General features: G+C 49.1%; 3 protein-coding genes across 9 annotated transcripts in view; 1 reads left to right on the plus strand and 2 right to left on the minus strand.

Moving 5' to 3' along the window:
• Positions 1 to 1968, minus strand: part of plxnc1 (plexin C1) — a 17956-nt gene extending 15988 nt beyond the window's left edge. Inside the window, exon 1 of the mRNA XM_061667394.1 lies at positions 1945 to 1968. Within this exon, the coding sequence (XP_061523378.1) occupies positions 1945 to 1953 (9 nt within the window). The 5' untranslated portion in view covers positions 1954 to 1968. The remainder of the gene's footprint in view (positions 1 to 1944) is intronic.
• The window catches only part of rerg (RAS-like, estrogen-regulated, growth inhibitor), a 16985-nt gene extending 3301 nt beyond the window's left edge, over positions 1 to 13684 (plus strand). The window contains exons 2-5 of one of the 3 annotated variants that reach the window (XM_061667403.1): positions 394 to 512; positions 10895 to 10951; positions 12069 to 12142; positions 12442 to 13684. In XM_061667403.1, the coding sequence (XP_061523387.1) occupies positions 452 to 512; positions 10895 to 10951; positions 12069 to 12142; positions 12442 to 12852 (603 nt within the window). In that variant the 5' untranslated portion in view covers positions 394 to 451 and the 3' untranslated portion in view covers positions 12853 to 13684. Of the gene's footprint in view, positions 1 to 173; positions 513 to 10894; positions 10952 to 12068; positions 12143 to 12441 lie in introns of those variants that run through there. The other 2 variants (XM_061667401.1, XM_061667402.1) reach the window with 2 other exon arrangements.
• The window catches only part of LOC133397015 (synapsin-3-like), a 77528-nt gene continuing 55767 nt past the window's right edge, over positions 1880 to 23640 (minus strand). For 3 of the 5 annotated variants that reach the window (XM_061667395.1, XM_061667396.1, XM_061667400.1), the window contains 4 exons: positions 23240 to 23371; positions 23110 to 23128; positions 22878 to 23034; positions 19381 to 22306 (listed from right to left, as the gene is read on the minus strand). In XM_061667395.1, the coding sequence (XP_061523379.1) occupies positions 22183 to 22306; positions 22878 to 23034; positions 23110 to 23128; positions 23240 to 23371 (432 nt within the window). In that variant the 3' untranslated portion in view covers positions 19381 to 22182. Of the gene's footprint in view, positions 2056 to 19380; positions 22307 to 22566; positions 22627 to 22877; positions 23035 to 23109; positions 23129 to 23239; positions 23372 to 23640 lie in introns of those variants that run through there. The other 2 variants (XM_061667399.1, XM_061667397.1) reach the window with 2 other exon arrangements.

A 23640-nucleotide genomic window follows, 5' to 3' on the forward strand; every position in this document is an offset into this window, starting at 1 on the left:
ACGCGCTACGGATAAACGGGAACGCTTAACCAATAACGAGCGGCGTAAAGCAGCGATTCTCAAAGCGCGGTACGCAGGCGCCCTCTAGTAGTACGCGAAAGAATCGCAGCCAAAGTACAATTCGCTTGTGTTTCGCTTTTAAGTTGGGCTGAAAAAATTCAGAGAACTGTTGGGTACGCTTTCTTTTCGTTTACAGTATTTTGAAGCAGCGTTGATGTTCGAACCGCATCATGTTGCAGTGGCTCACGATAAAAGCCTCTCGATCGCCTCGGGGTCGACCGCAGCAAACGGATCAGCCGGAAAACGAGTACAACTTCGACGTGCGTTGTTTCGGACGAATGACGCGAAACCGAAAATGAATTCAACCCGTTGCTCTTTGGACTTTCTCCGCAGACGGCGTTTTCTCCCGCGCGGACGGGGAGACGGACGGTCGATTTCGGAGCTCGCCGTCATGGCCAAAAGTCCGGAGGTGAAACTGGCCGTCTTAGGTCGAGCGGGGGTGGGCAAGTCAGGTAGGTCGCCCCTTTGTGTTTGTCCCTTTTTACATTTCATCCGGCGCTTAGGTCCGTCGATGACTCGTTGCGCGGCCGCCTACGACAGGAGCAGAAATGTCCCTCAAAACAATGAAGGGTAATAGTTTCCCACTTTAAGCGCATTAAGCCCGAGGTTCCGCGTTCAAAATTTGGCGCCGGCCTTCCTGTGCGGAGTTTGCGTGGGTTTTCTCAACGTCGGCGACGTTCATCGAAGACTCCAAATTGTCCGCAGGTGGGAATCCGGACGGTCGTCCCCTGCGATCGGCCGCCTCCCGTCCGAAGTCGAGTGGGATAGTTTCCGGCTCATCTGAAACCCCTACTGGGACCGGCGCTATCGAAAATGATGGATGGATTCCCTCGCTTTATGCAGTGAAGCTCCATTTCGTCGCGGGAGCTCTGCCACGTTTGCGTGTGGCGGACCCCCGCGGGGCGGATCGACTCCAGCGTGGCTCCTCTGACGAATTTGCAGCTGCTTCGTAATCGCTGAGGCTCGCGCATTGGCGCATCGCGATTATTCGAACCGTCGATGCTGTGCGAAAAACGCGATACGGAGCGGTTCCCGATCAATTTTGATCTATTGACTTGACAAAACATTCAACGTGTAAACAATCTGCATCGAAGACGCCGATCGTTACGCACGGCTCGCTTTTTTGCTGGTCGAAGTTGGCTGGAACGAGGTTCGCTCTGACCCACCGCCGTCTGTGAGGACCAGCTCGCCAATATAGGTTAAGTTACCCATCGTGAAGGCCCTGGGCGCGAAGACGATAGACTGCCGACTCGACGGTTACGTTAAAAAAAACAAAAAACATTTACATCGAAACAAGCACGAAGCCTCTCCGCCAGCTTCTCGCGCCGGATCCGAGCCGTTTGCGCCGTCGAGGAATCTCCGCGTTATCGCCGTAAAGCTTCTTAAAACGCTCTCTGCGCAAAAAGGCTACATTTGTCCGATAGCGGCGTGGTGGAAATCCAAATGAAACCAAAAGCCGACTTGATGTTGGAATCCTCTCGTCGCTTCGTGAAGGGTCAACGGGTCGCCCGACTTTGCCGTTTCAAAACGGGAATTCAAAACCCTTTTTATTCTTTCCCGCATCTAGCTGTAAATATCGCCGCGGCTTTCGTTCGCGTCAGTCCCGATTTAATAAAGCGATCGTATTACCGATAAAGTTACAGCAGGAAAAGAAATCCTCACCTGATGTAATCTCTGACTGCTGTAAAAACAGCGGCGGCGTGTGTGTTTGAACAAAAGCGCTTTGAAGAAATTTCATAGCGCGAGCGAGTCGGAGAGTGAATTAGCGTGCCGGGCTCGTGAAAGATCTCGCTCCTCGTGTGTGCGCGCCCCCCCCCCCCCCCCCCCCCCCCGGCTTGTCCGAAGGCCAGACGGCAGAACAGAAACAAAAGCGGCGCGCCAAACCTGTGTCATCTTGACGAATGCCGCGATTCTGTCCGTCAATCGGGAGGGACGCGTGTAAACACTGCGGTCGTCCGGGAGCCACGCGGGCCAGACTGAAACCGCAAGGAAAATCTGGAAAGACAGACAGGCAAGAATTTCATGTGCTTCAAAACACTCAATCTTACTTCTTTTTTTTCCCTTTAAACTTCTTTGAGATCCTCGTGAAACAAAACATGCCATCTGCCTTCGGATTACAGGACGACTTGCCTTTAACTTAAAACATACTCCACTAATAGTTACTGTTCTCTTCAATTGTCGCTATCATAGCTCCCTGCGTATTTGCATTTTGGATCGCAAACACAAGTATTGATTGGGGTTGACCCCCCATCGTACCCCGAAAAAAGAACGGCCTATATATAGTCATCGAGGTAACTCTAAATACACCTAAAACAATGATCCCAGCTACAAAGTCAAACTGCTCTTACGTTACCCTTCAAAAGAAATGGCGTTGAGATGATTTGATCGCGAAAATAATAAACGGGGGGGAGGAAAAAAGCAACCCGTAAAAATAGGAGTTACGAAGCAATAACAAGACCTCAGCCCTTTTGTCGCTTAAGATGTTTAATTGACACTCAGCAGAGCAAAAGCATCTGGGTCGCGTCCGCTAACAACCCGGGCTAAACCTAGCTCCTCCCCTTCATACGAAGACGGTACTCTTTCAGTCGATACGACAAGTCCGACTTTCCCATACGGCGGGGATTTGGCGCCATCTCGTGACATCTTACGGCATTATCGCCAAAAAATGCTAATCGGTGAGGATCGGGCGCACTGTTGATACAGCTTGTGTCCTGCATCTCATGACATTGTTGGGACTGTATATCGTTGTCAGACCTCACTTTTCATCAGCATCCGCTTATTGAATTATTATTGTTATGATTATTATTTTTGGGAAACCGCAGGCAGTCATGTCACAAAGAACCTGTTATTAGAGGCAATTTTCAATCAAGCATCAGAACCTGAACCAGCCTGCAGCCGAGCTAACCTTTTCAGCTTGTCACCGAGCGAGGGGGGGGGGAAAAAACAAAAAACGATTTCTTACTCGCCCGACCTCCGTGCTGCCTGCCCTCATGAAAAAAAGAAAGCATGTCCAAACGGGTTCCCCGCTGTAACACGGCAGGCCGAGCGTTTCCGTATAAATGACCTCTGGGGCGATCGCCTGCCAGTGGCGAGAGCCCTGGAGGAAAAGACATCGTTTCGCAGCAATCCATTCGGCGATGGGATCCCTTGGGCCGGCGGGCCGCGAGCTCCTGGATGGAGCCGACGACCGGGACGCAGACGTACGAGGACGGTCCCGATCGTGAGCCCGTCGACGTCGCGCCGTCTGCTCGGCTCTTTGCCCCCCACCCCCCTTCGCAACAACATTCTTCCGAACGTAAATAATGACACATGGAAGGCGGAACGCAGCGTGCGAGGGGTCTTATCGGCGATCGCTGCGGTTTTACTTGCTCAGATAAGACATTTGGAAACGATCCCGAGTGGCTTTCAGAGTGATTGAACGCGCGTCTTCTGCAGCCTGCAATGTCAAACGGCTTTTATGGAGCTCAACGGGTTCGCGTAAGACCTTCCTGAACTTTGACAAAAGCTGTAAGGTTGCAAGGCAAGAAGAAAACGGACTTCCGGATTTTGCACATGGGCTTGTGCGCCGTTGAGAGCGAAAGTCTCTTCACCGTGGCGTGATTTTCGAACCGAGGCGACAATAGGTCGCGAAGGAGCGCGCGTTCGCCACAGAAGAAAACGCGTGAATACTGCAGGAAAAGCGTTGTCCTCAAATGATAATTGGACCGAGCCGCCCGATCCTGCCATTGGTTGCCATGGAAACCTTTGGAATGCATATTAGCATTGCATCCGCTGGAAGCAAGGATTTTTATTTGATTTTGTTTTTACATCTTGCGGCGCAAAAAAATGTTGCCCAACTATTTTGATTTCTTGCTTCGAAAGAAAGATCCAACATTTCTAATAATTGCATGCATCCGCACACATATAATAATCACGTCACAAGTAGGTGGGATGCGAGGGTGCAATTATTTTTCGCACAAACCTGTGACTGTCCTCGACCTTGGCATATTGTGCGCTCGCCCCTCTCAGCGTCATAACTACGCCTTGTTGCGAGGACGCTGAACGGTGACTTCCTCGCCCGCTGCCGCTGCCTACGCTCTGGTGCTGCTTTGAAGAGGTTCAAATTCATCTCCGGCATATATTTTTCCACCTCGGGCAGCAAAGGACCGCCGTGACTATTTTCGAGAAAACTAAATCAAAAATCAAAATAAAAGGTTAGCTGGCCACATGCGAGCAGATGCATTTCAATATGTTACCTTTTCCATATAAGGAACTATTTTCCTCTAACTTTTTAACTTTTAACAACTTTTCATCGAAATAACTACTTTTAATGTAGTTATCCCGAAGATGCTTTGGGTGCCCCCCCCCGCCCCAATTTTGAATGGCAACCAACTCCTTCTTCTTCTTCTTCTTCTTTTCCTTTCGGCTTGACCCCTTCGGGGTCGCCACAGCGCGTCGTCCTTCTCCGTGTCAGCCTATCTCCTGCATCCTCCTCTCGAACACCAACTGCCCTCCATGTCTTCCCTCACGACATCCATCAACCTTCTCTTTGGTCTTCCTCGAGCTCTCTTGCCTGGCAGCTCCATCCTCATCGTCCTTCTACCAATATACTCACTATTTCTCCTCTGGACGTGTCCGAACCATCCAAGTCGGCTCTCTCGCTCTCTCCTCGGCCGTGCCTCCGATGAGCTCGTTTCTAATTTTATCCAACCCGGTCACTCCGAGAGCGAACCTCAACATCTTCATTTCCGCCACCTCCGGCTCTGCTTCCTGTTGTCTCTTCGGTGCCACTGTCTCTAATCCGTACATCCCCGCTGTTTTCTAAACGTTGCCCTTCATCCTAGCGGAGACCCTTCTGTCACATAACACACCTGACACCTTCCTCCGCCCGTTCCAACCTGCTTGGACCCGTTTCTTCACTTCCTGACCACACTCCCCATCGTTCTGGACGCTTGACCCCAAGTATTTCAAGTCCTCCACCCTTGCTGTCGCTTCTCCCCGTAGCCTCGCTCATCCCCCGTCGCCCCCCTCATTCATGCACATGTATTCTGTTTTACTTCGGCCAATCTTCATTCCTCTTCTTTCCGGTGCATGCCTCCATCTTCCTAACTGTTCCTCCGGCTGCTCCCTGCTTTCACTGCAGATCGCAATGTCATCTGCAAACATCGTGGTCCGCGGGGATTCCAGTCTAACCTCATCTGTCAGCCTATCCGTCACCACTGCAAACGGGAAGGGGCTCAGGGCTGATCCCTGATGCGGCCCCACCTCCACCTTAAATTCGCCTGTCACACCTATGTCCTGTATTATTCCAACATGCTTCTCTGCCGCTCCGGAGCTTGTGCCCCCCGTAGGCTGAGGCTTAATGCCAACCGACTCCAGTCAGGCAAAATTACTCCAGCCTTCGACCGCTCCCAGTTTATAATAAAACCTTGATTCGGAATGATACAAAAGTCAAGGCGGCGAATGTCAAGCAAACGCAAAGTTCCGATGTTGATCTTCCTTAAACTGAAGGAACTGAAAGAATCGCATTGATTTTGAATGATATTCAGTCGCAATCTTTTCATGGATCGCTTTCAAACAAAGTCAAAAGTCAATGGCGCTTTTGACCGAGATCGATCGAAAACAAGCGCGAGGCCGAACGGGAAAACCTGTTTCGAGTCGCACCTTTTGAGACGTCACGGTCATGGATTGTTCTTCGCTGTCAAAGTAAGGACCCTATTGATTTTCGACGTCACCCACCGTTGAGCTCGCCGAGATCAGATTTCGAGTACGTATCGGTCGCGACTTCACGGTGACCGCAAGACATGATCCGCTGAACGTGACAAATCCCCAAATGGATCGTCTTTCCTACTTGTTTGCCGTCTCCGTGAATGGCGCTGGGGTGCTATTGTGCTATTACAAAAGAGAAAAATACGGGGCCAAATACGAGAAAAAATTCTAACGCCCTTCCTGTTGTAACCTCCGGAACGTGAGCTCTGTTTATGACATTTTTTCTCCGAGGTGTGAAATCAACGAGGACTCCGGTGTCCCGTTTTACAGCGCCCTCGGGGCCCGCCGACACCTTGGTTTTTGTGTGTGCCTGTGGAGCTGCTCTGAAGCGCGGGGGAGGGGAGTTTGTCGGACAAGCACCGGGACTTGGACTGCGACGCAGACACATCCATCACCCCCTGCGTACGATTCTACATCGTCGGGTATTACGTAAAGCCAGTCGTTGTCAGTGTGAATTAACCGTCGCTTCTTGTCCGAGTCATTCTCTTCACTTTTGTATTCAATATGAAACGTGCAGTTGTTCGCCACGCAAGTGGATTGCTGCGCCACTGTGACGGCCTCGTGTTATACGCGCCCGCTGGTGCGGTCAAGTGTGGCACGAGAGAAACAAATCACAGCCTGAGCACAGTTCAGTTGTATTTCAATCCGTTTGCATTTCACCTCAAAGAAGTGTGTTTTTCGACACGCGGCCACTTAAAATAATATTACACATACTTTGGAGGAATAAAACCTCTCAATTTGAAGGAACCTCGTGCCCACTAGGCTGCTGTGTTTCAATGTTGGTCGTGACGGTTGCACTTGGAGAACTGAGTGTAAAAAGCTCGACAACCGCCGCAAACGAGACGCCGTAACAGCCAATTTGCTCTATATGAAAAAGAAGAACATCAAGTTGCGCGAGGCACTCGAGGGGGGCCGCGTGCCGCCAAATTCCCGCTTTGACGTGACCGAATCGATTCGCGGCTGCTCTTTGCGCCGCCGGGTTCGTGGTCTCGCGCCGCTCGGAAAAAGGCAAACCGCCGAAGCGCTAATAGTCAGACAGCTGACGCGGCTGATTGCCTCGTCGAGCTTTTAGCGAGTCCTTTGTAGGGCGTCGTCGTAACTGCTCGGTTGACTCGAAACGTATTCAAGCCCGAGGGGTCGCCTATTTGTTCCGGGGCCGACTGAAGACGCAAAATACCGTTTGAAGGATCATATGAGTGCAACTGAGATATTGTATACGAACGCTTTACGAATTTTGTGAGCAGAAAATTCAAAAACACATTTGCGGCAATCCCCCGCGATATCGCTGACTTTGCTGCCAAACGTGTCCGTATTTCTGCGTTGAAATACGTCGACGGTGTGCTTTAAGAAGCGTGTTTAAATCGGTTTCAGTGTGATTTTCAACCTGCACGTGAAGCAAACGTCTTTCCTTTTGATTGGCTGCTTTTTTGTGATTTTTCTTTTTTCGATGAAATGCGGTGCGGAGTGTTCTTCCGAGAGCCGTCTTCAATCAAGCGGCGCGTTTGCCCCAGACGGTGCCATCGTCAATCATGGGCGATGACATGTTGACTGCAGGCTCGTGTCTTGTTGTTGCTCTGGTCACTTTCGACTTCCCACATCTCCTCTTATTGGGACTAAAGACACATCGGGGAGGGGATCTTACTCCATCTCCATTCGATTTTTGGCTTCCGCTCCCCACATATTCCTATATTGTGAGGCATCACGTTTGCGGTCACGCACGCAGACGTGCCGCGGGGGGAGGCGGGCGGCGCAAGGGACTCCGGGAAAGCTCTCCGACAGAGCGACGGCACCGACCTCCCCCGGCGTCATCGCGACCCCGAGCGAGGCCGCGTCCCCGCGATGTCTCCTGCGCGGAAAATAGACATTGAAAGGACGTCGAACGGATTGAAAGGAGGATTACTTCATTGCGGTGCTTTCTGAGGCTTTCTACAACAACTCGGACTTTAAATGAGGATTTCCATCATTTCGTTCCAACTGCCGAGTCAGAAATCGGCACCGCCGACGACCCCCCCCCCCCCCCCCCCCCCCCCTTTGTCGTGACGCCGATCGGAAATGCTGCGACCGCCCGAAAACCGCCGTATCTGTTCAACAATTTACTATTTAAATTGTCTTGATAAAAAGCGTGAACTCGTTGCGGCCTAAATCAGCAACAAAGACGGTCGGAAACAGAAATTGCACACACTTTCGAGACTTGGCTAATCTTTCATTTCGTCAGCTTTTTGGACGACGCTTTGTTGCGAGCCTTGCATCAGATGTAGCGGGAACTTTATCCCTCAACATTTAATGAGCTGAAACTCGTGTTATTCTAGCAATGTTTTCATTTCCCGAGTTTCTGTCGCAGTAATTGCACGGAAAATAATCTGAATTGCTCTGATGTCAGCTCAATAAAAAAATGGTTTCATTGAAATTGCTGCTCGGGGACAGTCTATTAAATCAACCTTTCGAGTATTCCGAATGACCCCAAAATGTTTTGATAACTCTTCGATGATCGGATGCCTTAGTCTGACGTCGGCCCTCTTTCCGCCAAGCGGTGCTTTTTTTTCCCCCAAAAAACTATTTTTGTACTAAAGTATCCAATCCGCGTAATCCCTTCGGGTTGTGTAGCGTTAGATAAGGAACAGCTGGGAACTTGTTTATTCTCGTAACCGACGCTGACGAAGGAACGCTAAATGCTGCGCGTCCCGCATAGTTTTCACTTCACGGTCACTGGTAAAATATGATGCTCGTCGCAGTGGCTGTCGCCAGTCCGCAGCGGAAAAATAAAACCGGATCGGTGTTTACGGTTGCAAACTGTAGCAGCGGAGACCGCACCTCGTGGTGGAAACTTGGGTCGATGTGCTCGGCCGGGCTGTCCGACGGGACCAGAAGTGACAGAAACGCAATAGCCGCCCTCGCGCGTGTGCTCGTAAAAGCGCGTTTTTGTGGTCAAAGCGCCGGCTCGTCGTCCTCTCGTCCTCCCTAAAACGTACTCGGCCTTTGTCCGACGCGGACGGTGGAGCGACTGGGACGAAATCTTCACATTATCTTTCCTCTGACGTTTCGGACTCTGCTATTTCATATCGACGTCTACCGGCTCTCTCGACGGGTCAACTCCGCCTCAACTTTTGACATTCTGCCAACTGTTGAATGTTTCACCATTTCGCGGACCCCTCCCGAGAGGCTGAAGGGCAAAATTCACAACACGTGCCATTTTTTCATTTGAGCTTCATTCTGAAATTTGAGCCGAATTCCCAATACTTCTTATCGGTCGTGTACCGGGAAAGGAAAAACACTTCCAAATAAATAGATGAACGATTGTATTGTTTTCGTAGCCGTGCGCCTCAAAGTCCGTTTCTTCCAACTCCACTGCGCCGTTGATTACGGGCCATTTCTCAGTTGTAACGGCGTCGAGCGCAGGAGGTTTGATTACAGTCCTTCTCATCGCACAGTCGGTGAATCGTCCCCCTTTGTGGCGGGATCCGCCTGGCGATAGCGCGCTCTTGTTTTCCCCGGTGCGATCCTTTGGGGAATCTGGGCCACGATTTCCGCATTAAGGCCCCTAAACAAAGGCTCCTCTTTTCCGCGCCTATACATTTATTCCCGCGGCAGTGAAAAGGGGGAGATAATGTTACGCCTAATGACGAGCGGACCTCACGCGGTTCTGTCGGTTGTTCTGCCTCGGTGGAATCCGGCCCGCTCCGGCTGGGATACGCGCGCGCCGCTCGTAATATTAGGTACACCTGCTAACGACATCCGATACATCGGGGTTGCGCTTTTGAACGAGAGCGCCAAAAGAGCCAAACAGGCCCTCTCTTGTATTGAACCGATTGCAGAGTTTCACTCGATTTTGAAAAGGAAAATGACGAGAGAGAGAGAGCACGAGCTGCGCTGCTGTGAGTTGCGTGCGAGCGGAACGAAACGCGGCAGAAGCGCTCTGGCCGTTTTCTCAACCCGTCCCTTTTGGCTGCTTACCAGCCGCAACGAGTGGACACGCGAGTATTTTACAACAATACACTTCATGTCTTTTTCCCATTTGGTCAACTGCAGGCCAGGAAGGTTGCCCCCTGCTGGCCTGCACAGGATGAGAGCGAGCGCGTTCCCCATCGTTTTCATTCATTCTAGAACGAGTGAGTCAGTTATGCTGACGCCTTTACAATGGCTTGTCAATAGCTCGCTACCCTCGGATGTACAGGGTGTCCGTCATTTCCATTTTATTATTATAAAAGCAAATGGAAAAACATTTTTCTGGAAATGATCAGACTGTATTGTTTTTTGGGTTTGTTTTAAATTTGAAAGCGACTTTGCGGACACCCTGTGTTGCTTTTTCTTCCGTTGCATCCCCCGGCCTTTTTATTTCCTCCCCAATAATTCTTCATTCAGTTCAAGGCTGTCTATGAAGACGGACGGTCTGTCCCTATTTGTCATTCGGGCCTAATGACGCAAAGGGGACGCGAGGACAAGGGCAGCGGGCAGGACAAATAACACAGTCGCGACAGAGCGGACCGTCTCGGGTCCGGCGTAGGTTGGCCTTCGCGCTCCGTCTGCCCTCGCGGGCTTACGAGGCTAAAGAAATACATTTCAAAGACGCTACGCTGGCTTCGACTCGTGGCAAACGCACCGTTTGGCCGCGTAGCTGTGCGCTAACGGCGGCGGGAGATTACTTGTCGATGGGTCGCCGTGAGGAAAACGAGTCAGCGGCCCCTCTGGTCCACGTCTTTCTTTTGTTTTACCTTGGTAACCGCGCTGACGCCCGGAAAAGAGGGAACGCCTGAAGGCAGTCTCTCTAATCCTTCAGAAGGAGTTCCAAAAGCCGGTTTGGCCTCTCGTTTGGGTCGTCACGGGTGGTACGTATTGGGACTGGAAACTCAAATGATCAAAGCCTTGGTAAAAAAAAGGCGTACATCGCTGGACAACTCGTTAGGTACACCTTGGAAACCCCTCTCAATACGATGCGGTGCGACTTACCACCGTGACGATACGTATTTTTCTCAATGGATATTTGCGCAAACAGAGCTCTCGTATTGGTTTGTGCCGGATTGCGGAGGTGTGCCTGATGCAGTGGCCTCTGCTACTTGGGAAACGTAATGTCACGTCTGTTTTCTCGCAGCGTTGGTGGTGAGGTTTCTGACTCGACGCTTCATCTGGGAGTACGACCCGACACTTGGTAAGACGTTGTTGTGGAAAAAAAAAGAAATCCCATCAGCTTTAATCGCACACTCGTTTCATCTGCATTGATAAAAACGACTCTCTCGTGACCCGCGATGTGCTCCGATCTGTTCGCGCCACCTTCGCTCGTTCGTGTAAAAATGGACAATAGAGATCGATACGTGAGTAATCCCTTGAGGGAAATTAAGCCACGCTGCATTCGTGGCAGACCTTTTATAGGACAGCGATGCATACCGTAGTCAACAAAGGAACGCCGGTGTACAGTGTAAGTGCTTCCTCGGATACCGCAAGAGCAGTTTAAGGAGAGTAATGGGAATAAGAGCACTTTGGAGGGTGTCCAAACACGCTGTCAGTAAATCAACGCACGTTGAGTGCTCCTCTTGTAAATGCATGCACACTTGGGATGGAACAACCGAAGCGCCGGTAACTCCGAATTAAACCTTTCTTCCCGCTGAACCCGCTGATGCGACCTCTGACACGGGCACGCCGATTTGGCTAAATTCCAATGACGCAGCCAGAAAGGCATTCATGTGACACGATGTGAATTATTGAAACCGACGTAAACGCGGGGGGCGCCTCCGGCGACCGACGGAGTGACGGCTCTCGAAATAGGCCGTCTCTCGCGGGACGCGAGGCCGCAGTCTCCTCCTCAGCCTCGGGCCAAACAAATAAATCCCCCCGCTGACATCTCATTGACGTCACTCGATCCCCCTAAGAGGTGAAGCGCCTGGGACTCGGAGGGGGAGATCGTGCCGAGACTCCTGCCCTTTAAAACGCGCCGGCTCCGACGCCAAAGGAGGAATTGCCGACGCGCGGGAAAAAAAACAACGCGTAACCATTGATTCCTTCCGCGCGCGTGGAAGGATTCCCCTTTTCAAAGGAATGAATTCGAAGTTTAAGCTCAGCCCAGCCAAGACAGGCGGTTCAATTCAACCAGATAGCTTAGAATCTTGAATCCTGCTTCTTGGCACTGGCCGGAGGTGAAGATGCGGCGAGTGCAGATCGCGGGGCCGCTATTTCAAATCAATAAACGCCGTCGTGGTTAGGGGCTGAAAATGTCAGTGCTTCGTTTGCTCCTCGACAAGAACGTGACATGTATTGTTTGTGCCGTACAGAGTCCACCTATCGCCATCAAGCCAATATCGATGATGAGGTTGTCGCCATGGAGATCCTGGACACAGCGGGCCAGGTGAGACGATTGCCCCCCGTGTGCTCACCTCCGCGTATCCGTCGTGACCGGCCGCAACGTCACGTGTACTTGCGCGATTTTAAATCGATCGGAGTTAACGCTTGTTCTTGTGAGGTCGATTTCGATGACGCCACGGCGCACTTTCAGCGCTTTACTGAACAGGAGCAAATGTTTTTCTTTTTCTTTTTCACTCGCTTGTGATTTGCGGAAACCGAGTGTCGCTCTTACGGTACGCTAATAGCCAACGGTCAACTCACGAACTCCATCTTAACTCCGCCTTCCTCGCGTCTCGTCCTCAGGAGGACAACCAGCAGAGGGAAGGTCACGTGCGTTGGGGCGACGGCTTCGTGGTCGTGTACGACATCACGGACCGAGGAAGCTTCGAGGACGTGGCGCCGCTGCGGAGTCTTCTCGGAGAGGTCAAGAAGCCCAAAAACGTGCCCCTGGTCCTGGTGGGCAACAAGCGCGACCTGGACCACGTGCGGCAGGTGAGCACCGAGGAGGGCGAACGCCTGGCGGCCGAAATGGCCTGCGCCTTCTACGAGTGCTCGGCGTGCGCCGACGAGGGCGGCGCCGTGGCGGAGGTCTTCCACGAGCTGTGCCGCGAGGTGAGGCGGCGCAAGGCCGTGCAGGGCAAGGCCAGACGCCGCAGCTCCACCACGCACGTCAAGCAGGCCATCAACAAGATGCTGACCAAGATCAGCAGCTAGGGGAGACTCCTGGGAATGCCAAATAATCAGAAGAAAATAAACTCTCTCCCAAATGGACGAGATGGGACCGCACTAGGTTCTCATTTTCACCAAAAAGTGAACGATATCGCGCCTTTGGTGCACACCCCCCGGAAAATGTACAAGGGACCCCAATAATTACGTATGTGCATCAAAGCCGATCGTACCCCGAGACACAGAAATGGACTCCTGTTGGAGTTAATATTGTCACCTGATGGATTTATTCCGGGAAATTGTCCAGATATGACATAGTTCATCCGTCACCGTTCCACTAATTAAGCGAGTTCACCGCATAGTTCCGATTGACCAACAAACAAGCGGATGAGCGGCTCGCGCGCTCTGTCGTATCTGTGGGAATATACAGTAATATGCGTGTGGGAAACGTTCTGTCGGCAAAGGGTCGATGAAAACAAAACAAACTTTTCTAGGTCTTTCTAGGTCTTTCTGTCGGTTGACAGAAAGACCTAGAAAAGTTCAATGCCTGCCTCTTTATTGGATGAGCTGTCATTGTCGACAGTATATTGCAACACAAGGAAACGGAAGGACACAGAGCGTCCTCCGTCGGCCGACCCCCGGTACGAAGGGAAACGATCCAATTCGTGCTGACGTGCGTCGCGCTCGCCATGTGCTGTTCTAACTTTCATATATACTGCGTTCTCCAGGATGTAAGCCTTAAGCACTGCTGCTGCGTCGTAGCTGACGTGCGCTGAGAGATACTGTAATGGCTCAGACGTATTCAACCTGTGTGTGTTTTTCTGTATGTGACTTGTCCAACTGATGTGCACTTAACTATTAAAAAACGAGATGCGCTCCACCGCTTCATCTGGCTCGGGCCGCGTTTGGTGATTTCACAAATGTCGCTGGACGGACGGAAAATGTCCCATTTCCATCGCGGCGCGTTCCGCTGCACGTTTAACACTCTGAACTAATTAGCGGCAGCAGGCACGGCGGAAATAGTCCCGTTTTGACATTTATGCTTGTTGGAAACATAAAGCTGTCCGTGTGAGTAAATGGCCGTTTGAACTCGTGTGTTTTAATTGCAGATGCAACTTTAATACAGACATCCACAGCCTGCTACCTGTATTATGAAATGTAATACACAGAAGCCACGATGAATATTACAGAAAAGCAGACTAACGCCCCAAGAAGACCTGCAAAATGGAAAACTCGCTTTCTTTCTGGATTGGAGATCAGCGCAGCTTTTCGAGTAGAAGACAGATGAGGCGGCGAATCTCAGATTTTCACGAGAGAAACGGCAACACGTTGGAAGTCGGACAGGTTTTGGCACCTGACCGACGGCGTGGGGGGGGGGAAGCCACTGATGTTCAAGTCCGTGCGGGGAGTCGGCGTCGCTCGCCGCGTGCGTTTCATAGCTGTATATATTTGTCAATAATTTCTTATTTTGCCATCAAAAGCTCTTTCTCGAGAGTCTTGTATTTGCTGTTTATAGTTTAAAGTGTCACAAAAGCAAAAAATATGAGCGTCAACGTTGTTGTTCTGCTTAATGAGAGAAAAGCTTAATGCTTTTCTCTGCTTTTTGGTCAGAAAACACTGTTTTTGGTGAAACCAACCCATGTTCTACTGCTGATGACGACCGAGCCTCTAAAAAGTTTCCGTGTTCTGGCTCGTGCCCATCGTTTGGACCCCGGAGCAAATGGCGCCCGTGGGCGCAGATGGCGGAAAGCGCGGGCATAAATCATCAGTGACTGAGTGCCGAATGACTAAAAGGACTTTTCGCAAACTTGTCATTGACGTCACGCTTTGTGACTTTTGGAGCTCGCTTGGGTGTGCTGTCCTCTTTTTGTTGTTTGACTTATGATTATTATTGTTTTTTTCTTCTTCTTGGGTCTCGAGACCCTCGGCGTAGCGTAACCATGACAACCGAGTGATGACTTCCCCACTACGAGAACAGAAAACATTCCGGCTTCTACAACATTCTTTGGAGTCGGTTGCGCTGAATGAAAAGAAATGGATTTATTATGTTTGATAAATCCGTTGTCGATGAGACTGAGGGTCACCGCCGAAGGCGGCGGCGACTTTGCGCCTCGTTTGCCTCAGTGCCGGAGTAACAAATGACGCCGCTTTATATTCTCAAGGCGTGTCAGACGTGTGGGACGTGACGATGGCTCTGCCGATGTCATTAACGTCTCCCCGGGGGTAAACAAATGTCTCCGGTGTGCAAAGAACTCTCTCGTGTACTTGCGAAAAGACTAATCTCGCCTTACTTCCTGTTTGGATCAAATCAGCTCCGCCTCCATTTGGGCACACGTTGATAAACAACCCCCGAGAGCGGCGAGAAGGACAGAGCGCGGGAGATTGGGAAAACAGTGCAGACATACTAATCCCAGGAAGATGATAAAAGCGCTTTCCTGCGGCGTTTATTTTCTATGCTTCCCTCTTGATGACATTTTTCCATTATGAGACAGAAAGAATGGAATTTGACTTTCCTGGCGAAAAGGAAACTAAAAGCCCTGCATAGAGGAGTAATGTTCCCCTTATAAACATTTCCACCATCCAAAGTAGTCTCGCTCTGCTTTTTTCAGCTCTTACAAACAACACAGTTCTTCTTTAAGTGGCTGACATGTTTAACTTGTGTTTACTTCCACTGAATCGCTTAAGAAGGCAACGTGAGCCGTTTGACTTTAAGGTCACGATCGTCGAGATGTTTTTGGGTGCTTAGAAAGCGGGTGACGTTTGTATTTGGAACATTTTGTGCCGAAAACACAATCTCATCTTCAGTTTTGATGATTTTTTATTTCTTTTTTCCCAATGCTCGACGGAACGTCCCTGATGGAGTCACCGACCTTCTGGAAACTGACAGCTTCTTCTAGGGTACCGATGAAAGCTACCGGTGTGATACACGCTTCGGAAGTACCGACATTTCATGAAATTACCTTTAATTGCAGTCCCCTTCAAAAGTATTGGAACGGCAAGGTCAATTCTTTCGTTTCTGTTATATCCTGAATTCATTTGGGTTTCCAATCAAAAGATGAATATGAGGTAAGATTTCAGAATTCCAGCTTTTATTTCATGGTATTGGCATCTGGATGTATTAACCAACCCAGGACAGAGCACCTTTTGTTTGACGCCACCCACTTTTTAAGTGAGCATCAGTATTGGAACAGATATGATTAAATGAACTTAAAGTGAATAACATTTCATATTTAGTGGCATAACACTTACTTGCAATAACTGCATCGAGCCTGCGACCCGCTGACTTTACCAAACTGTTGCGTTCTTCATGTGAAATGCTTTTGCAGGCCTTTACCGCAGCGTCTTTCAGTTCTTGTTTGTTTCTGGGGGTGACTCCCTTCACTCTCCTCTTCAGGAGGTAAAATGGACGCTTTATTGGGATGAGTGGTTCGCATCTTGTGGTATGGCCTGCAGAGTTCTTCTCTCAAAGTATTCTGCCAACTCTGGATTGTGATACCTTCCCCCCTGCCCTGTGGAGGTTGGCAAACCATTTTGTCTTGCAATTTAAATTAAAAAAAAAAAAGGCATCCAAACTGATCGGGGGGAAGCTTCATCAAGCAACGAGACAATGATTCAAAACGCACTGCCTGTCACGTGAAAGGTTTTGGAGGGCGTTGGAGGCAAGGCAAAACGTGGAGGACCCAAGTACAGGGAAGCAGTGTCTTCATTTCCAAAAACGACTTCAACATGTGACACTGACAGCGACAATGAACCGACCGGGACCGAAAGAAACCAGGGAACTAAATACACACAAATTGACGAGACAACGAGGAACACCTGGACAAGACACCAGCTGATTGGTCGACACGAGGTAGAAGGTTGACGAGAACGGGTGGACGCGATGACTAAATGAGCACAGGAAACGTGAAACAAAACCAAACGCAACCAAAAGCAAAACAGAGACCGTGACCCTGCCAACACAACAAAGGACTTCATTAGGGCGGAAAAAGTGGAAGGTCTTAGACTGGCCAAGTCAATCACCGCACCTAACCCAATAAAGCGTGCATTTTACCTCCTGAAGAGGACACTGAAGGTGAAAGCCCCCGGAAAAAAAAAGTTTCAAAAACTGAAAGAGGCTGCAGTCAAGGGCTGGAAAAACATTTCCAATGAAGAACGCAACAGTCTGGTGAAGTCAACGAGTCGCAGTCATTGCAAGTAACCAAATATGCCACCAAATATGAAATGTTATTCACTTGGAAGTTCATTGAATCATGTCGGTTCCAATACCTTTGCTCACTTGAACAGTGGGTGGCTTCAAACAAAAGGCGCTCTGTCCTGAGTTGCTGGACACATCTCGATGTAAATACCACTGGAATTCTGAACTTTTGTCTCATATTCATCTTTTCATCTATATTCAGTACGCAACAAAAACAAAGGAATTGACCTTGCCCTTCCAATACTTTTGTCGGGGACTGTATAGGTATTCATTCATAATTAACTACGTTAAACTATGTAAAGTCACTGATCATCTTAAAGATTTCTCTCAATAATTAGCAACAATTATTTAACAAGTTATGGGAAACAGATAAACATCAACTTGTTGCGTAATTGATTTTGTGTTAACTTATCTCATGAAATAATTGGTTATTCGTAAATAAGCAATAAATAAGAGAGAAATGTACATACACCGGACATTAAATTATTCTTTTTAAATCAATGGTAAATTAAGTATAAGAACCAAAATCTTAAATTATGAACTACCATCACCATCTATCTTATTTTGGCATATGAGAGGAAATATCGTCTGATACAACTTTTTTCTCCTATGACAGCGTTTGACTCTTTTGTGTGTGCGCGCGCGTGCGTGTGCAAAGAAGCATGACAGTTTCCATGACAACCGAGCATAGATGCATAAAAGTGGAAGATATATATGCACTCCCCAGGGACACCTCCATTTTGTTTTGGACCCCCTTAAAACACTGACAGACAAATATCCAAAAACCACTCCATTATTCATTTCAACAAAACATATTTAAAGAAATGAATTCAGTTTGGATTCACTTCTACCCATCTCATTTATCTGTTGCTAAGAAACTAGATGCCAGATAAATGGTCGTGTTCCTCGGATGACGGTGATGGTGATGAGGATGCGGTGTGGATTTTGTTCGGGCGGTGCGAGAAGGGGGACGTGTGCGTCACGGACTGAGTAACCTTTTCGCGTTCGACGCCGCACGCACTTATGCAACATCGCACGGTCCTTGAGGACTACGTAACCACGTAACGCAACTTCAAGGTGTCTCAGGAGCGCGCAGATCTCGACAAGGGCAAACTATCAGAATGTGGATGCGCATGCACCGTGGATTCCTGAGTCAGCCTGGGGAGAGGAAAAAAAAAAAAAAAAAAAAAAAAAAGACAGAAAATGCGAGCGCGAGGATGCGTGGGAACGCGCCGTCACGGACGGAAAAGCCTGCGGGTTTGCCGTGTTTACAGGAGTGACGCCTGCGGGCGGGCGGGGACCTGCGGCGGGATTGGGACATTCCAACCTTCACCATGTCAGAAGAATCACAGGGGCCGCCAATACAAGTGACGACCCCAATCCCGACCCGAAGTTAGTGAGAAAAATGCCTTTTTAATATTTGCATGACAAACTGGACACGCGTAATGCTCCACCGATTTGTCCAACTCCAATCCTAACCTGCAGTAACCACATCGACGTGCACATCTAAGTCTGTGTGACTTTGGACTCCTCCTTTGCCGTGATATTCCATCCACCTCACAGGTGTGGCGTTTTACAGTACGTGCGCACCTCCGGCTGTCCGCAACAAAAGGACGCTCTACGATGCGCACTTTTGCTCTACTAGTGGACGATATTTGAGAGAATGAACCTTTTTGTGCACAAGGAAATAGTGGTACGCCATTTTGAGTTCAGCTTGTGAAACATAAAGCAAAAACAAAAGTGTCATTCTACATTTTTGTTGAATAGATAGCGAGCTAAAAATTTGCCGCTTCACAGAGCACTGGTTCATTGGAATGAAAACATTCAGGCGTTAGGAAATTTTACGACAGAAATCGGATTTTTTTTAAGGTGCTTCAACATGTCATCTGTTAAGTTATATGGTTTCTAAAAATAAAATAGGTACGTTATCACACTGCAAAGTCACCAAGAGCCAAGAATGACACAATTACGGACGGCTGGATTGACTAAACAGTGCTGATGTTGGAACTCATTCGTGCAGCTGTACATCATGCCGTGGCCAGCTCGTCATGAGTCATATCGGGGAAAATGACATATTTATGGCCGAATGTGTTTTACACCACCTTTTACAACATGAGAGTTTATTTCACAGCTTGAGGTGGAGCACGTGAAAGGAGTCCCGCAGGTTTGAGACTCACGCCGGGAGGAATAAAATACAGTCGACGAGGTGGTTTCGTTATTCTCGGTAAGGTGTTTGTGAAATGTTCAACGGGACTTTCGAGGCAAAGTGGGAACCGGGGCTTCTCTTGGTTGGTCTCCTTAAATGGACAAAACATTTCAAATCTCACAAGTTCGAAGCGCTCCGGAGGATGACGTATAAAAGTGCAACTCATAGCCAGGTGTCGTAAAAGTTGTTACTTTAATAACAGAAGTCTGCGTGTCGGGACAAAAATGGACAGAAAAAAAAAGCAATGCTCGGAAATTACAGCAACACTTGAGATGCGTGGCGCTTCTCACAATTAAGCACGCGTGACGACCACACCCCGAAGTACACGAGTAGGATTGGTATTCATGCCACATTTACACCAATATACAGAGGAAGAATACACCTGAAGTAGCACGTGATACCCATCCGGCATCCACCAGAGAGAAAGGGAACACGGCGGAGGGTCCGTTCTGCAACTACGACGAGGACAATTTCGCTCGCTCGCTCGCCGACAAATGTCCTCGCGGCCGGGGGTCGAGGTTACTTTTTTTTTTGTTAAGTCTCTGAGGCTGCGTATTGAATTCAGAGCTTCGCTTCAACACACATCGGGATGACGGTGGGAATCCAAAATAAAAACAGCGAGTATTGCCTCAAAGAGGACTGCAGCAAGCTGATGTTCTAATAGTGTAGCTTGCGACTCCCGCAAAATCACTCATCCGGCCGTCGTGTCTCATTATCGCGTTAAGAAAATGACTTCCCAGAACGGGGCCGGTTGCTTCCGTCAGTTGCCATGGTAGGACGGCTGCCGACGGACGCTATTACAAGTCATTATTGTGAGTCGTTTGCATGATTGTTCATCAAGAATCGTGTCATTCACGTGAACTGTCATCTACGAAAAGGAGCAACAATGGACTTCAACCGGCAGAGGTTTGCAATGTATTCAGATCCGACTCGCCGGCTGCCTAAAAGGGCTGCGCGAACTCGATCCGTACATGCTCACGATCCATTTTGCTGATGCACGATAGTAACAGTCAACTATAAGCGTACATGGAACTGAAACCGAAATTTGATCTCACGGCACGGCAAACGAGCTATCGGTAGCTACTACTAAGGTTCTATACAAACGAGCAACCTGAAGGATTTCAAGTCGCGCAAAACTGCCGATGTCAGTTGACAAGTGACGTCACGGCCGTTATTGCGTGGCACATCCTCGTAGTTTGGTTATGGCTTTTTCACATTGCAGTTTAAGATACACACATTTTCTTTTCTTTTTTTTTTTACACAAAGGACAACCCAAAATACTTGAAGGGGTTCTAAAATGCTAATTTGGTCCCTTTGACGCAGTGCATAGGGTAATGAAATGAAAACAATCTCCATGAATTGAAAACAAATGCAAGTATTAATTTGCCACTGGTTCATATTCATTGTACATTTCCTGCTGCGGTTAACATGACAGCGCAAAATGCACATTTGTTTAGCGATATGAACACAAAATATATTCCGGCAAGAATGAATAAACACTCAAAATTTCTATTTCCTTCATGCTGAACACTCAGGTGACTCAACATTTTAGGTCGCAGGTTTACCCCCCCCCCCTCCAAGTACCAGGCTTCTTGGTGAACAATTAAAAGAGCACATAGTTATTGCAAATAAGGGCTTTTTTTTTTTTTTTTTTTTTTAATTTTGTTGTCGTACTATTGTTTACCACGCAGAGCCCCCCAAACACACACATACATTTGTACAGTTTCATGCATTATAACAACATAAAAATACAACAATTTCAACAATACATTTGAGTCTTTTTTGGGGGTGGGTGAGGATGGGGTGGGGGGGGTGGGGGTGGCGGACTTAACATTATAGTACATCGTCATTGCTTGCAATTGTAAGCTATCAATCCCCCCAGACCGGAAACAGTCGACGAAAACTACAGATCGCAGGAGGACGGAAGACGACGGCACCTTTGCGTCAAATCGTTCGGCTCGAAGGTTGACCGGCGATGCGACCGCGTTCGCGACCCGGCGTGCGGCGGACTTCTTTCTCTTGGCTTTAAAAGCGCTTTGGTAACCTCAGGCCAATGAGTCACGACTTAAGCCGAAGGTGTGTATGAGGAGCTGGCAAATATGCTGGTGGGCCGTATGTACAGTGTTCCCCCGCATATTCTTCACTCAAAGATTTTTGGGAGGGAACCTTTGGTCTTGTATTCACTCCATTTGTGTCAAGGCCAAAGCGCTGTCTAATAGAAAAGTATTGCTTCGCCGCCCTCTTGTGGCATCTTCGTACCAAGGAGAAGCTTCGTGTAGCGCTTTGCCACAACAAACTATGTCAAAGCGAGTTGAGGAGCTTCTTACACGGTTTAATTTCCCTCTAGTGGCAGCTATAGACAATTATTAACTTTTTGGAGGGTCGCGCGCGGCACGACTCATTCCCGATCGCGTCGCGGGGGAACGCTGTGTACGCTTCTCTTGAGTGGGCTGGAATATTGCCATGGACAGCTGAAGACACAGAAATGAATCAATATTTCGAAAAGACCAAACGCGAACGCGTAAACACTTTCACCGGTGTGACAAACGAAGATGATTAAATATCGAGCAGAAGAAGCGGGCGGGACACTTGTGACCGGAACGCTCCGCCACTAGAAAGGCCGAGCGAGGTGCAAATAGCGACGTCATTCTGCAGAGCGTTGAGATGTCAAACTCAATAAAGTGACTGTTAGATGAAGGATTCGTGTCAAGTAAGGGAAAGCTACGTACGCTATGAAGAGCAAAGCAGGCGCAGAAAAGGTGGGGAAAACGAAAGATTCCAATGCAGTTTGTTTTGATCGCTGTGCCTGCACTGACATCGAAATTCTTCAAGCGAGACTCGTTCGGCCTTTCTACTGGCGAAGGTGCGGCTGGCCACAAAGTGACCGAAGAGGACCCGAAGATGCAGCTGCGCGACTCCTCGGCAGATCGACAGGAAGCGGAAGGAAGAGGGAGAGGAGGAAGGAGGAAGGAGGCTCTCAGTCGGAGAAGAGGCTGGCGAAGGACTGCCGCAGGCTGCGGATGGACTCGGCTTTGGCCTCGTCGTCGCTCACGTTGCTGCGCAAAGTCTCTGTGAAGGTGTTGGTCAGCGACTGCGATTTGCTGTGCGGTAAACGGAGCATCGAATATCGGTGACGGAAACAAGCAGCCGGACGTCACGATTGAATTCATTCGCAAGGACACCTCGCCGTTACACGAACAGCGGATCCTGAACACACTTCACCTTTTCCGCATTTTCTTCCATTACAGCCTTATCCCCCCCCCCCTCAAAATCCCACGTGCATTAAGTATTCACAGCCTTTGCTCAATATTTTGCTGATGCACTTTTGGCCTCAAGTCTTTTTGAATACGACGTTACAAACCTTTTTTCGTGATGTCAATTTGTGGTGGCGTGTGTATAATTTTGCTCTGTGGGAATAAGGCTGTAAAAACAAAACATAGAAACAGCAAAGCGCTGTAATTAGTAATTCATAAGTAAATAATATACAGAGAAAGTTTGTACCCCTTTTTCAGCTATCACGCACTTGCGTGTCTTTGGGAATTTGATCTCTCGGCTTTGTCATGTTCTTCCAAACTATCCTCAGAAAGCACAACGTGAGCACCCCTTGCTATTTATTCATCACTTGAGTCACTTGAGTAAGACGAAAATACACGAAAATAGGAGCTTACTCACTTGAGTTGAGGTGACTGTTTCGGAGCTCCGGGTCCGCAAGCGTCAGGGACGGGCCCGGGCTGGAACGACTGGCTGGGCGAGGTGGCGGCCGAGCGGGCTCGCTGCGGCGAACCTTGGGCCGACCGGGACGGAGAAGCGGAGCCGGAACGGTGTCCGCCTGGAAGCGCAACGCGCGCGCGTTGAGCGACAACAACCAAACAAACAAAAGCAGAAGCAAATGCTGGCTTCCTACCTCGTCTGGGCTGTGTCGTCTATAGAAAGTAACAGAAAGAGAAAATAAGGATTAAAAGTGAAGGGGGAGGCTATATCGCTCAGCCCTATGTACATAATATTATTATGACGTACAAGATTGACTATGTTACCTTGACTGAAGACGGCGGCGGCGTGGAAACTCCCAGCAGCACCTGGGCCATCTTATGGAGGACCAGCTCTGTGATCAGTTGCTTGTCCTCCTCCACATGTTCCCCGATCAGAGGCATGGAGCTGTCCATCACCTGCGCGCGCGCGCGCGCGCACACAACATTCAAACTCGTCACATCCACTCTTTCTCCACGAGATGGCAGTGTTGCATTATGACAGCATTCAGATAGAAACAGACCACCGACTTTGAGCTCTGCATTGGCACCGATACAATCCTGAAACCTGCAACGAGCTCTGCAGGCTTTTTCCCCTCTCGCGCGTGATTGCTTCGCTCCGTTCTAATCTCGCCATTCAGCCACCATCTCAGTCACATTTGATGAACACTAGTCAAAGTATAACTGCA

This window comes from Phycodurus eques, chromosome 22 (assembly GCF_024500275.1).
Source record: "Phycodurus eques isolate BA_2022a chromosome 22, UOR_Pequ_1.1, whole genome shotgun sequence".
Taxonomy (NCBI): domain Eukaryota; kingdom Metazoa; phylum Chordata; class Actinopteri; order Syngnathiformes; family Syngnathidae; genus Phycodurus; species Phycodurus eques.